The sequence below is a fragment of the Gobius niger genome, assembly GCF_951799975.1.
Source record: "Gobius niger genome assembly, chromosome: 20".
NCBI lineage: Eukaryota > Metazoa > Chordata > Actinopteri > Gobiiformes > Gobiidae > Gobius > Gobius niger.
Genome location: NC_136871.1, coordinates 21,394,419 through 21,409,910, shown reverse-complemented (window position 1 = coordinate 21,409,910; position 15,492 = coordinate 21,394,419). Strand labels below are relative to the sequence as shown.

Sequence of the window (15,492 nt, the reverse complement as noted above, 5' to 3'; positions counted from 1 at the left end):
TTATATCTTGTAAATACAACACTCTGCACCACCAGCACAAATGCTTCACACCAAACACAATGATTCTTTAAATATTCCTTTGGGGATTTCCTTTAAAGGAACAGGCCACCGTTTTTTCATACTGAGATATGTTCTTGACTGAGCTTAGACAAATTGATACGTACCTGTCTGGTCTTTGTGCATACCTGTGGACGAGCGTAGTCGCTTCAAACTTCACCCCGTTTGGGGCCATAGGAACACATTGGGAGAGGCCAAATGTCAAATGCTAACAACATCTTTGAGCGTTCCCTCAAGCCACAAAGGCCAGCAGCCCAGAACATGCAGACGGGTGTGTCACGAAAAGGTTTGGCCATTCCAGGTAAAGGCATCTAACCCTAACCCTAACTCAGTCCACCACAGAATCTTTAAAAAACATTCTTATTCGAGCAAAGTACAGAAAGTACTCGTGTTCATAACATAAGGTCAGAGAAACTCGCATAACCGGAAGTTATACGGAAGCTTGTAGTTTGTTTACAGTTTAAACTTTTTTTAAGGTTCCAATATGACAGCAGCGACTCTTTTTGATCAAGCTTTAGACCGTGTTCTGAATAGTTTACCTCAAAAGTTTACTGCGGGTTCGTCACACGTCATCACCTCTCTTACGAGAAAATGAATTGGTGGTCCCCAGACTAAATATAACTTGTGATATTTTGTCTGCCTATCATGCTTGTTGCCTAAATACTGTGGTCTGACTGATCCTGCTGTCCTTAAGTTAAATAGAGTTTTTTTTTTAAATGTGTATTTTTCTACACATTGGAAAATGCAGTTTAAAGGTGCTTTACGGAATTTTTCATGTGCAAACCTTTTAGTGACCCAGTGGTGGATCAACTTTGGGTCAGCGTGGCATCTACAGCCCCCCAGGATGAATTATTTAGGAGGTTTTCTGGTGAAAGGGTCGGTCAGACAGGCCACTGGTGGAAAAATAAAGGCACCTGCTAACCACCTATACAGTCATTAGGTCACTAAAAGGTCAACTACGCACAAATATCAATGTTTTGTTGTTATTTTCACATAAAAAGTTTCATAATACACCTTGTAGAGGTCTGACTTTAGAAATGGAAAATGAAGCTACAAATGAGCATTTCGGCCAATTATGGCCAGCTCAACAAAGAAGTAAAAGCAACCTGAAAGACCATGTGTGCCAGGAGAAACCCCAAGTGACATTCACTTGACTTTATGGCTTTATTTAACACTGCTGCTTCAGTGTTCGGTCCCCATTGGCATTAAATTAAGCCACTGAAGTGTACTTTTAGGACAAATTGAACTTTACGCCATATTAGTTACATTATTTACAAAAGCTTTCATTAAGGACTCAGAGCTCAGCCCATAATTTACAAACGAGGTCTGTTCAAAAGTAGTATTAACATATAAAACATTTTTGTTCATAATTGAAATAAAAATAGAACTTTTAAAAATATGGATATTGTACAATTCTGTGAAAATAATATATTGACCTTTTTTTGTTAAGCTGCAACATAAAACATTAGGATAATATCAACAAAACACATTTTATGTGACCTTGGCAGTTACTATCACGTCACCGTTGCAAACGTGCAAAAAGGATGTGAAGTTTTATGTTCAGTTTCCTGTTGAAACCATGCAGCCACACGATGTGGCACTGGGTGAAGTGACTAGACCATGAGGACAGTCCATAATTAAGTTTATATGCTATTTACTCACTAAAATTATTGTTTTTACTTTTTTTTTTAAACTGGAGACAAGAAATGACAATGACATCACAATATCTTGAAAGCAACAACACAAAAATGCAAAGACAAGACAGTAAGTTTTTAAGGACGCACTAAAATAACAGCAGTTCTTAAAGGCCCTATACCTGATTTTGGATGGCAAACAATGATAAAGGAAGCCACTAAATTAAAATGTCCAAACTCATTTGTAACTTTCCTTATATATGTGTAGCATTCTAATTCATCACAGGGACACGTTTTAAAGGCACATTTCACAACTTGCAGAGTCATTTTTCAGGGTCACTTTCGAAAATACTTGGAAAAATAGCCTGAAAGTTTATGAAATTGATATTTTTTTTTTTAAATTGAGTTTACAATATAATATACTAAGGGAGGACAAAATCTATCCGGTATAGTGCCTTTAAGAAACCACGTCAGTAGTTTTTCACTTGCCCTTGAAAGAATACTGAATTAAACATGAAACTCTATGGCTACTGTCGGCCATATTGGAATACGCAGGTCATATTCAATGGTCATATTTCACACAGGATTCAGTTAAAGGACACATCTCCCAACGATGAGCCCCCCTCACGCCTATAGGATGTACAGTACACACAGTATCTTCATCTAGTAAGTCATATTTAGTGTCGATACATTAAGCAAGTGATATTTTATATTTTTACAATAATGTAGTCCCAAAGTATTAAATGTAGGCATAAAAAAATAGAACGTTTATTACTACTCTTGACTTGGAGAATTAACTATCAATGTGCCAAAAGAGGTAACAAAGGTCATTTTGAGAACATGTTAACTGTCTTGTACATAAATGTGCTTTGTTATGATGCGATTTTACTTGACGTGCAAAAAATAATAATTTTTTGATCTGTACTCTTTTCATGTTTTTGTACTTTTTGCACCTGTTTACATGTTGTGCTTTTGTACTGTGCTTTTTTTAAAATTATTTTCAACATATTTGCAGGAAGCAATTCATTAAAGTGGCATCAAAACTAAATGTGCATTTTCACTCATTTTTTGAGTTGTAAGCACTATGTGCTTATAATTTGTTTATTTGGTCATGACAGTGCATGTTAATGAACATACATGGGTCTCATGTATGTAAACAAGCCACACCGGATTGTAGCCTTGGGCTAATTTCCATCCGTCGTCCCTCATGTGCCCTCACAAACACACTCACAAACATCCTGGCCTATTATACATGTTTTTAGTGGTAGGGGAAACCGGAGTACCCGGAGGAAACCTACGCAGACACGGAGAGAACATGCAAACTCCACACAGAAAGGCCCCGTCCCTGTGAAGCACGAGCACTAACCACTGTGCTACCGTGCCGCCTATAAGCGTTAAATTAATTAATTTCTTCTACTTTTATCTTGGTGGAGGAACTGGGTTTTGTGCAGATAAACCACAGAATATCCAGAGACCACAATTTGCTTAGATTGGAGAATGAGAATTTGCTTAGTGGATGTGGCCTTTCTGCATTGAGTTTGCATATTTTCCATGTACGTTTTCTCCTAAGTGTCCAGGACTCCCCAATTAGTTAAAAAATAAAGAATCTCAGTTGGACTTTCCTGGTTCAAATGGACAATTCACCAGATTTTCAGATTTCAGTCATCCCTACATCATCATTTCATCATTTCTTTCTTCACTCTTTGTATTTATTATCCTAAACATTTTTTGTAATTTCAAAAACTGAAGTATGTGAACATTTTTCCTTACAATTGTGCAAAATGAATGTTAGCAAAAGCTCACTTGTGCCATTACTGTGTGTGTGCTCAGCAGATACATGACACTAGACAGATCAACTGTATTACTGATGATTTTCTACCATCTACACCTACTGTACCAGGACCGTGTGCTATGAACAAGACTAAGAATGCTGCACTGCAGCGCCCTCCACTGTAGACTAAAGGTAAATGCTGCAGAGTAGAAATGAGACATCATGAGGCGGACTCCGGGGTAAGGGGTGAGGGGGGTGTGGAGGGGCTGATGGCAGCGTTTTGGTATCCTGTCCCGTAGCAGCTGCTTGGAGACAGTGAGTTGGTGTCCACACTGCTGTTTCCAGCGGGAGTGAGGTAAATTTTGGGGGCAGTAAATCCGGGTTTGGTTCTGAGGATGGAGCGCGCCTCATCCTGCTCCTCCAGGTTGGACGGGTCCTTCACAATGTTCCTTCGGTAGGACACGGAGAGCTTGTTGGAGCCGTCTGACATGAGGTTAAAGTGTCGGGCAATGAAGACCACAGGGAGGGGCAGCATGGCCAAAATGATGAGGGCGAAACACATGGTCAGTGCCCAGGGAGGGTAACTCTGGAAACGCTCCTGTGCCTGTGGACAGCAAGATACCTCTTTATATACAGTACATGGGCATCAGTGTGTTGTACTATAGGAGAGTGAGATCACTATTTTTAAACATTAAAGCTAGACAAAAAGCAATAGAAAACGACACCTAACTAGCTATCTGCAATTTACTACTTTTAAAACTGACCAGCTCCTGAACCCAAGCGTTGTATCCCGGAGGATTGATGGTCATTTCAATGATCGAGGCGGAGATCAGCACGATGAGGCAGACGGGAGACACGTACTTCCACAGGTAAAAATAGATCTTACACGGACGAAACCCCAACATGTCCTCGAGGTCCTGCATGAACCTAGAGTGAACACATTCATGTTACAATATCGTGGAAACCTAGATTGTCAGCGTGAAGTGAGCAACATCATTTATGCCCATACACTGACCAGCAGGTCAAGCCACCACGTTACCACTAATGTTGCACAAATTAAATGGCTGCAAAACACGTCAGCTGTGAAAATAATGATACCTTTTAGTACCGTAGATCCACGCCACTGAGAGGTTTTCCAGGATGACCACCACAGTGAGCGGCAGTCCAGCGGAGTAATCATCAAACATTGTAACAAAATAATTACCCGAGCGCTGGACAAAGAGTAGACCACAGAGGAAAGCCACAATGCAGCAACCAACTGAGGAAAGAAATAAAATATATACAGAGAAATGATTGTAATGTGCTTTCTTTTTCAAACAAAGACCCCCCAAACTAACTCAACATTTCAACACATTAATGCTAAAAGTTCTCTCAAGTTATGTAATTTAACTTGTCTTGACTTGATTTCCTGTGCGTGCATTTTAAATGAAATTGGTCTGTATGGGACTTTTTATTTTTCCTTGTATGCATTTTGTTTTCTTACCTGTGAGGAGCTCCTTCTGCACCTTGTATGCGTCCAGGATGGGTGTGGTGATGCCGGTCATGGTGCCGATCATACTGCCCAGTCCCAGGTTTATGAGCATGAAGAAGAACATGACGGACCAGAGCGGAGAGGCCGGGAAGTGCGTCATGGCTTCAGTGAAAGCAATGAATGCCAAACCCGTCCCCTGTACAGACTGTAGCGGCCCGTACAAGCAAAAGGGTAAGAGATACAGTCTTTATTTCACATTTTTAGGCATTTTTAGACATGCATCCAAAATGTACTGACCACGGTACTAAGAAGGGGTCTAGAGATGCTTTATAAAGTAATTGGGGAACAGTGGTGTTACCTTGTTGAGCTCGTCTTCCAGGACACACGGCTCGAGTCCGAGTGCCCCAAAGCCGTCCTCCTTCACAGTCTTGACCACGCTGTAGATGTCCATGTAGTCTGCGCTGGACAGGTGTGAGAGGTTCACATGCGGAGGGATCAGGTCGTGACTCAGTATGTTTGAGTTCACGAGTCCCAGGACCTTTTCCGCATTCCTGCAGCCACAAGCAGTGTGGTTTATTCATTTAAATATGTTGCACTGGAAACACTTGGGAAAATAAACCTCATTAATAAAATGTTTTGATTTGAATTTCACACTATTTTGTTTCTATTGCACATGCTCATCATACAATCCAGTCGAAGCTATTTTCAATCTATAATTTGTCTTATTTTTCAAGAATGACTTTTAGAAATGGCACTCAATGCACTTTAAAGCAAGGAACCACTCACATTCCTACGCCAATGTACACGTACGCAAGATGGGTGAAGTGTCTTGCCCAAGGACGCAACTCCCATAATGTTCTGTTGCTGCCCTCTGACACTTGTTTGACTGACTAAAAACCTCCACACAAATCTGGATCAGTTTCTTCTCTCTTCTCTTGTTCAACAGCCCTGTCCACCTCAAAACCCACACAAGCTCTGGAATAAGTGCAGTTATTTAAAGTGTATAACTGCATGCTAAACCAACACATGTAGCGTCATGCTGAGCTTCATTTCTTGATTCCTAAGCTGTAAATATCACATGTTTTTGTTTCTTTCTGTTCTCAGTGTGCATTATTATTTGTTTCTGAATGTATTTATTTCGGTGTGTGAACAGAGATGGGATGGACAAAATAATTATTAAAAAAAACTTACTCTGCCACACATTTCTCATTCATGATATTTGCCTTGAAGCCCAGCACGGCGAACACAACCAGGGTGGCCAGAATGGAGGTTAAAAAGTTAATGAAGGAGACCAGCACTGCGTCAAAATGGCAGTTATTGTCGATCTTGTTGTAACTGGAGAAGGCTATGACTCCTCCAAAGCCCAAACCCAGGGCAAAGAAGACCTGAGTGGCTGCTTCTCTCCACACCTGAGGCTCCAGCATCTTCTCCAGCTACAATGCAGGGTGAACATCAGTATTGGTTTAACGTATGGGTTGAAAATAAGGCGGAAAATGAATAGAGTTACTTTTGGTGTGAACATGTGGGCGATGCCGTCCACGGATCCTTTGAGCATCAAACCTCGGACCAGGAAACAGAACAGGACCACGTAAGGAAAAAGTGAGCTGAAATACATCACCTAAGAAACAAACAAAAACAGGATGGTTTGAAGCAATGTTTTAAGTTTGTACAATGTGCTGTGTATAGAGAGGGGTTGTGTCGAGGCTGTGGTCAGGGAAGGCAATTAGTATAGTGGGGCCAGTAACAAGTTTAGATCGATTTTACTATGTGTCAGATTTAAGTTAGTTAAAACCCTTAAAAAATTGGGTCAGGCTCGGTATCGTACTGGGTCATTCCAGTGAAAGTACATGTAGTTACATACACTTCATAAAAAGACACCTTTGCATTTTTGTCTCACCGTCTGACATGAAACGTTTTTTTTCAGGTCAATTACAATATTAAAAAATATTTATATTTGCTAAGTTCCATCCAGAAGAATAAGAGATAGAATTTTCTACACGGTTTTACGTTACTTTTTACAAAACCAAATGTTAACATACATTTCATTAATATTTGGTAGCATTGCCTTTAAACTGTATATTTTGGGTCAAACATTTTGGATTTCCGTCAACAAGTTTCTCACAATAGTTTTGATCCATTCCTCCAAACAGAACTGGTGTAACTGAGCCACATTTGTAGCCACCTTGTGTGCACATGCCTTTTCAGATCTGCCCATACATTTTCAAAAGGATTGAGATCCGGATTTTGTGATGGTCACTTCAAAATTGACCTTGTTATCCTTAAGCCACTTTGTAACCAGTTTGACAGTTTGCTTTGGGTCATGGTCCATTTGGAAAACCCATCTGTGCCCAAGCTTTAACTTCCTGGCTGATGTCTTGAGACGTTGCTCCAATATTTCCACATAGTGTTCTTTCCTCATGATGTCATCTATTTTGTGAAGTGCACCAGTCCCTCCCGCAGCACATCAGCCCCACAGCATGATGCTGCCACCCCCGTATTTCACAGTTGGGATGGTGTTCTTAGGCTTGCAAAATTTCCCCTTTTTCCTCCAAATGTGACGATGGTCATTATGGCCAAACACATTTTTTTTTTTTTTTCTCGTCAGACCACAGGATATGTGTCATAAAAAATTCAAGCCTTTTTCCTTTTGTATTTGCAAACTCCAAACTGGCTTTTTTGTGTTTCTTTTGGAGTAAGAGCTTTTTCCCTTAGAGGGCCCTCTCAGCCCATGTCGGTACAGTTCTTGTTTCACTCTGGATAATGACAAAATGACAAACTCTAACCATCTTCACCAGGTCTTTTGCATTTGTTCATGGGTTTATATTCACATTTCAGACCACAGCACGTTCATCTCTCTCAAAATCTTGTGACATTTAGCAAATAGAAATATTTTGAAAAATTGCAATTGACTTAAAATAAAACTCATGTCAGACAGTGAGAAAAAAAAAATCAAAAGTGTATGTAAACATATGTTCTCACAGTATGTTACTGTTGTTTATAATAACAGAACATGTGTGTCCATTAACATGCACTGTCACAATCACATAAATACAAATACTAAATTCAATATAATCATTGGACAACTGTGTCTCAGGCCAGCGGCTACTTAGAAAAGTCCCAACAGAAACAAATCCCTTCTGAAAATTAGGCTGCAGTTGATATCTAGGTCATGTTTTTAGCTGTGCTTGTCGCCTAATCTCTGTTATTTGCCCTACCTTTCCGGACGAGGCGATCCCTTTAATCACAGCCAGACAGACGATGATCCAGGCCACGAGCAGCGACAGCGTCATCTTCACGTTGAGGCCCCCGCTCTCCGCGATTGTGCTTGTGGTATTCAGTGTCTGACGGTACCAGAAATACGTTGTGGCTGAGCTTTTGTCACACTCCGGCTCCACGACTAAACCACAGAGACAGTAGGACAGGTGACGGTGGAGCAGGTATGACCAAATGTACTGTCAGAGAGTCCAAGACACTATCCTGCTGTAATAACATCAATCCTCAAGACCTTGTCAAAATAACATATACAAACCTAAAAGTCGTATGGTTGTGCATGACATAGAACAAAGCAGCTGGTATTTGAGTCATGTCTAAGGAGAGGGAGCCTGGTCATACCACGGATGCACATTATGTTATGCAGTATGACCAGAGGTGGGTGAAAAAAAGTAAGTAAGGGTAACATTACTTAAATAATTTTACAAACAATTACTCAAGTAAAAGTAAAAAAGGACTTGGAGATAAGGTTACTTGAGGACTGTGCGTACAGAGTTACTGTTTTAGCAAAAACGTCTCATTCACCGACGCTATACTGTACATGGTGTGAAACAAAACATGAAGTCATGTGGAAATGGTGACATTTACAAAGAAAATACAGAAAAACAAGGAGGACGAGACAAACTACATCTATTTTATACATCAAAATTAAGCACTTACTTCTAAAAGTACAGATACTTAATCATAATGTGACAGAAAGTAGAAGTAAAAAGTACCATATAATAAAACTACTCCTAACAAGTACAATTTCTTCAAAATGTAACTGAGCACTTCCCGCCTCTGAGTTTGACTAAGACTGTATTGTAATTGCTACAAAGCACATTTTGGGTCATTCAAAGCACCGGTTGTTGTTCTGCATCTAGAGCCTTTCCAAACACATAAACACGGTCAAGGACAGTGAAGTGTCTTGCCCAAGGACACAGCAACAATATAAAAAGCATGGTTCTTAAATTGCATTACCATTATTTACCATGCATTGCAAACAGACAAATCATTGTTTCAACTGAGATATTTCCTCAGTTTTTATCAAATAACAGTAGTCTATTAGTGAGCACTGTATTCTAGAGCAGTGGTTCCCAACGTTTTTTGTCTTTCGTACCCCTTTAGCCTTTTAGTGGTCAACCGTGTACCCCCTACCTCAAGGGTGTTACAGTTTATTTAGAAAGTAATTACTTAAAAGTGGTATTTGTAAGAAAAAGGACAATGTTGCAGTCAAAATAAACCTACAATTCTCCCAAAGCAACACATTTTACTGAAAAAATATAGCTTTTCCTATAAACAATTATGTTACATTTTCCCCTTTTTTCAATCTGAAATAGTTCTAAGTACCCCCGCTAGGTCCTCGAGTACCCCCAGGGGTCCCTGTACCCCTGGTTGGGAAACACTGTTCTAGAGACTAAATAATCTTTGATTACATTGTACCTAAAACACAAGGCTTCTTGGCAGAGATAACGACCACGCCTTATGTTTTTCTTCGAGCTGAGCTAAACAAGGTCATGCAGTGGTAGCTAACTCTAAAATCTCTCTTGGGGGGAATGATATACACAGTACACAGAAAAAGAAGCAAGACTGCGCAGTTTTTTTTTTTACAGTAAAGAAGCACGCTCTGCAAGAAACACACGTGGAAAATGCTCCTCTTGTTTATAGGCTTGCATATTTGTTTTATATGCTGATAAATGAGATTGAATCATGTGTAATGTGTTTTTTAAATATAACTTACTGGCCTGTGTGCCATTCCTCCTAATGGGACATTCACTCCAGGGCAGGGGATACTGGAATGACTGGAAGAAGTAGAAGATGCTCCACCCGATTATAACATTATAGTACAGCCCCACAAATCCACACACCTGCAAAAATGAATGTAAAAAGAGTCTGTAAGAGTAAAATCCATACATTGACCTATCGGTGGTTAATTCAGTTTATTGCCCCAAACCGAAAAATGCATCCTAAAACGTTGGATGATTATTGTCGCCCCTGGTACGGCGTGTGCCTTGTGTGCTTGCGCCAATGTGATGTCACTCTTGAGTATCTTGTCAATGAGGACATTCAGATTCTAAATAAAGCTGAGAAAAGCATGAATAATGAAAGAGCTCTCCTTTCAGCTGTGATCTGTGCAGGATATATATAGCTCTGCAGCAGCGTCTTTGCCAAAGGAAGGCACACGTTTTATTCCCAGTATTATCAATAGTGCGTTTGCTCAGGAGAGGCGGAGACTCACAGACTCCACATACGGTAACTCCAGGACAGGGATCAGTTTCATGGTGATATTGACTTTCTGCATATACGCTACATTATCACTCACATGCAGAGATAGACATCGACGCTTGTAAACAGAAGGGCCATGTGACACACAAACATCGTTAAGTTATTGAAACTTGGTTGATGAGTACATCCACATTGAGTTGAATTGTATACGAAATGTGCAGTATAAATAAGCTTGCCCTGCCATTAGAGTAGGGGTTTCAGAGTCGACTAAACAGCAAGATGCTAATACCATTCAACCAGAGCTGGAGTCAAGTTAACAAGTTTTAAACTAATTCCAAGTTCAAGTCGAGTCAATGTGACCTAAAAACCAAGTCCAACCAAACCAAATCCTTTCATTAAAGGGACTATACGGAGTTAAAAAATTAAAACCACTAACCATGAGGCTGGACATCCCAATCCCGCCCAGACGAGGACAGACATAGTTCCAGACTCCAATGCTTCCTCTGCGGATCATCTGTCCCACGGCCAGTTCCAGGAAGAACAGTGGGACCCCGATGATAAGGAGCAGGATGAAGTATGGCACCAGGTATGCACCTAAAATATCAAAGGATCCTTGTATTCAGCATTGTCTTGTCTTTGGGTGAGTGGGCACATTTATTTATATGCCATTATATTATACTGCCAAAAATTGGTCATCTAGTAGAAAAGATGAGTCTGTTCAGCAGGGAAGAGCTGACACAGCGCTACATATCCACAGCACGCAGCTTTAATGTGTCTATATAGGCCCACAGACTGCAAATTAGACAGTGGCAAATGGCTCGTAACCTTGGCTTGAAACACAGTATCTGCTACAACATTTTTATGTGCAATAGCCAAACTAATGATGCTTCACTTTTATCTGTTGGTCCATAGATTTACGTAGTGTGTGATTCAGATGAATCTCAAAGGGATATTATCTGGTCCATGGTATTCAGTTACACACAACTTGTGTTGAGCAGAGTCTGGCCCACAGTGCAGATCAATAGAGCGGCTATATTTAGACAAGCTTTTACATTGAGCTCTTGTTATGAGTAAATAAGTTTTAGTTTAAAGTCATATGAATAATATCTCAAGAAAAACTCTAAAAACGATGTAGGCAGCAAGTACAGTATATTGTTGTTGACGAGAAACCGACAAACAAGCAGTAATACCTGTGAGTGGAAACAAAAAATCCTGCGTTGTAGTCTTTCAAAACATCATACTGTACCTCTGAATGTCATTTTGGGTTCGTCAAGTCTGTGTTTTGAGCGACACATGAATCTAAAATTCACATTTCTGATTGTTTGCAAAAATGTATTGATTACAGTTGATTACAGTTATCAAGAAAGTCTGACAACAGGCATTTCATCTTACCTCCTCCATTTTTCTGACACAGGTAGGGGAAGCGCCACACATTGCCGAGTCCAACAGAGAAGCCGACCTGTGCCAGGATGTACTGCAGTTTGCTGTTCCAGGCGGGACGCCCCTCGTCTGGGACCTCTATCTGTGGGACCTTCTTGTCCCCTGTCTCTGACACATTGAGTGTGCTGTTCTTGTAGTCCAGTGGCTCCTCGAGGGCCAGCAGATCAGCCACAGATTCAGTCACATGTTCACGGCTCTGCGCCCGCTGTGTCACTTTACTGTTCTTCGGCATCAGGACTGGACCAGGTCAGAAAGGGCTATGAGGCAAGGACTTTTTTTGGAGTCGGTGAAGCTATCCTGGTTGAAATGTTGGTAGAATCCTGAACAAAGAGAGGACACCTTGAGTCACATTAATCCTCTGCTATTGCATTCATACACACTCTTTTCAGAAATTATTAATTCCTCTCTACTTCAAGAACCTTGTGTTAATCTGCTGGAAGTCTTGATACTGAAATACAAAAAAAGTGGTAGAAGCGTTGTCGTGACGGCACACATCTGCGGCAACGGTCCCTCTAACCACCACCATTCATTCACACACATATATCATTCATCCTGGACTATTATACATGTTTTAGTGGTCGGGGTAACCTACGCAGACACAGGGGGAACATGCAAACCCCCCACAGAACGGCCCTGTCCAGAGGCTACCGTGCCACTAAAGAACACAATAGTAGCTTGAAACAGACCCAATAACTTCTTACCAGACAATGGAGATCAGCCTAATGATTAAAGTTGACTGTAAAAGAAAAAGAACTGTTCAACATTACATCAAAATAATGGATAAACAGGGGAGGTGGGTGAAGTGACCTGCTTACAGACATAAGAACAGTCTGCTACAGCGGGAGCTGGGCATTGTCGTCCTCCCACTCTCCCTGAGCAAAGACATGGGCGCTGTCACTGCTCCATTTGGCGCTCAATTGAGAATATAATGGACCACTAAAACACTTGGCCCTCTCTGTTAGGCCGGAGAACCATTCCCTCCGCTTCACCAGTTCTTTGAAGACTTCGTCTGATATTCTACATTTGGGCCAAAATGACTAATCCGCAATATTGTTCTATTCAATTTACAAGATAATTAAGACTAACTTCAGAGGCTTTCCCCCTAAATCCCGCTGAAATCCTCTGGCAGCCGTTGTCATTCATTTAACCCTGTAACCGCAGGCTTGTTTGGGCTTTCTCACATCTTGATTTTCTCTCAGGTTTACACCAATTCATACTAAATCTTATACCTATAAGGAAATGCAATTGACACTATAAGATTTGATGTGTTTAAAGGTGCATTATGCAACTTTTTAATGTAGTGACCAGGCGGCTTTGTGAGTGGTCAGCATGGCGCCTTTCCTTTCCATCACATCACCATGTTCTTAAACCTGCATGGGGCCATAGTGGCACAGATGGTAGAGCCGGTCGTCTCATGATGGGAAGGTTGGGGATTGGGTAAGACACTGAACCCTCCTTGCCTCTGTGTACATTGGTGTATGGATGAGAGTGTGAATGGGTGAGTGGCTCCTTGCTGTAAAGCGCTTTGAGTGCCTAAAGTAGGTGAAAAGGTGAAAAAGTGCCCAAGAGCCTCTCACTCACATATCCATTCTCAAAGATGATGATGACGTTTTCTGGCAATGAATTGCTGATTGCAGTAAAATCCAAGTTATTTGCACTTCTTTTGCTCTTTTCCATCTTGCACGCACGTGGATATGATGCAATAATCCCTGCCCAGTCACAGCGCAGCCCCTCTCCTCCCCTCTGTAATCCTGCATTAACTTCACTGCTCTCTCTGTATTCAATCCCACACAAATCGGCCAAGACACGTAATATCAATCACTGCAGCATCATCCACTCAGCAAAGTAAACACAGCAGTAATAATCCTGATGAGGACACGCTCGGGCCATGTGGACAAAACTCATCCACCAAGGTTCAAGGTGGTTCAGTTCTTCAGTATTTTAACAAAGAATTCATTTCGTTTAGGATGTAACTTGTTTAACCATGAATAGCAAAAAATAAGCAATTAAAAAAAGTCTAACATTAGCCGAGTCTTTCACGGTATTTGATATTATTATTAGGGCAGATTAACAGACAATCAAAAATACGACACAATACAGAATACTCACTTACTGTAACCTGACATTGAAGTGAACTTGAGCAAAAGACATTGGATCCTCAGGAGTAGGCGATTATCATGAATTATCTTCACTTGATAACAGAACACGGCCTTGTTACAGTGTTACTGATTACTTTGACCACCATCTCTCAGCTTTTTATAGACACTGCTTTTCCATCTCAGAAACGAAACCTGCTCCATGGGACAACTGTGCGGTTTTGTTGTGACCCTTGTCTCCAAAAGTAATAAAAAGTGTCAATTTGCAATGACAGATTGGGAGGAACAGTTCGTCAGAGTGCACTAATTACAAAGATACTCACATAAAGGCTACACTGACCCAACACTACAGGTAAACGACTGCATCAAAGTTTCCCACATCCTCCATCAATTGTGAATGAAAAAGCATAACCCAAACCTGAGCTGGTTACCTGAACTGTTGTGCGTCTTGTGCAGTTCCAGTGCGTCAAAGCGGAGATTAAAAGCTGCTGTTCAGACAGAGATAGAAACCTCCGGACTGGTTTAGTCCGAAGCGCTCTCAGGACACTGGAGGACAGAGCATCACATGCTGCTGCCCCGCTCCTCTCCAGCAACATCCGCACGAGGGAGGGGCGAAGCTGGTCCAAACGTGACGCACTAAAAACGCCACTCATTACGTTCAATGACAAAATGATCAACTCCGCGCTCACTTGCGATAGTTTCACTGATGCGGGATTTTTGATTGGCTGATGGTGGGACAGATGTTGCCAAGGTCATCTGCTCCCACCTGCTCTGACGCACCGTGTGTCACCACCGGAGGAAAGGGGCGCAAAACTCGCTTCTGATTGAAAAAGCCCGTCAGTGAAATTAGGGAGTCAACTCTATGTCACGCTTCAAGCAACACTATGGAAACATCATCACGATTATGACAAATGCTGCAAACGCTACATCGTTAGGTTCTTTGTTTTCCATTCTGAGTGTTCAAAGAGTAGCCTTAAGTCTTGCCACTCATTTTGTTCTGTTGTTGCGCTGACTGGAACCTGCTTAACCTTTACTGTCCTATGACATCACATAACCCCTTTAGTGGATATGCGCATTTTAAATCTAACAAGAACTAGAACCGCAACTCAATTTGCTGCTGTTGCCGTGATGCGAATGCGAACAATCTGTTGCTGTGGTTTGACATCACACGCATAACCTCTATGTATGCAAGTGCAGGGGCGGACTGGGACTGAAAACAGCCCTGGGCTCTGACCAGCCTGGCCCAAATTAGCGTTAAGTGCACTTCCACAAATACATATTTTAACCTCTTACCACCCGCCCTAACAATAACGAGTGAATTTTCCCCATTTCGGCTTTTTATTATTATTATTTTGTTGATCTGTATCATCAGCAAAAAGAACGAGAAAGGTGGTCACAGAAACAGAAGCAAAATCATTAATATAAATAATAATGGTCCCAAAATTGAACCTTGTGGTACACCATACTCCACGGAATTCCTTTTAGATTCATGTTTTTTTATACTGGGCTTTACCCAAATCTAAAAGCTTCTCGACTGGAGATCAACAA

General features: G+C 41.1%; 1 protein-coding gene across 1 annotated transcript; it reads right to left on the bottom strand.

Moving 5' to 3' along the window:
* Positions 1 to 3,512: 3,512 nt before the first annotated feature.
* On the bottom strand, positions 3,513 to 14,580 carry LOC306980211 (sodium-dependent neutral amino acid transporter SLC6A17-like). Its single transcript, XM_079579479.1, has 12 exons — positions 14,376 to 14,580; positions 11,801 to 12,168; positions 10,845 to 11,002; positions 9,924 to 10,050; positions 8,149 to 8,330; positions 6,441 to 6,551; positions 6,125 to 6,366; positions 5,292 to 5,484; positions 4,946 to 5,138; positions 4,561 to 4,720; positions 4,227 to 4,389; positions 3,513 to 4,066 (listed from the first exon to the last, which is right to left on the bottom strand). Exons 2-12 carry the CDS (start codon positions 12,078 to 12,080, stop codon positions 3,683 to 3,685), a joined length of 2,193 nt encoding a protein of 730 aa, XP_079435605.1. The 5' UTR covers positions 12,081 to 12,168; positions 14,376 to 14,580; the 3' UTR covers positions 3,513 to 3,682.
* Between the last annotated feature and the right edge of the window lie 912 nt (positions 14,581 to 15,492).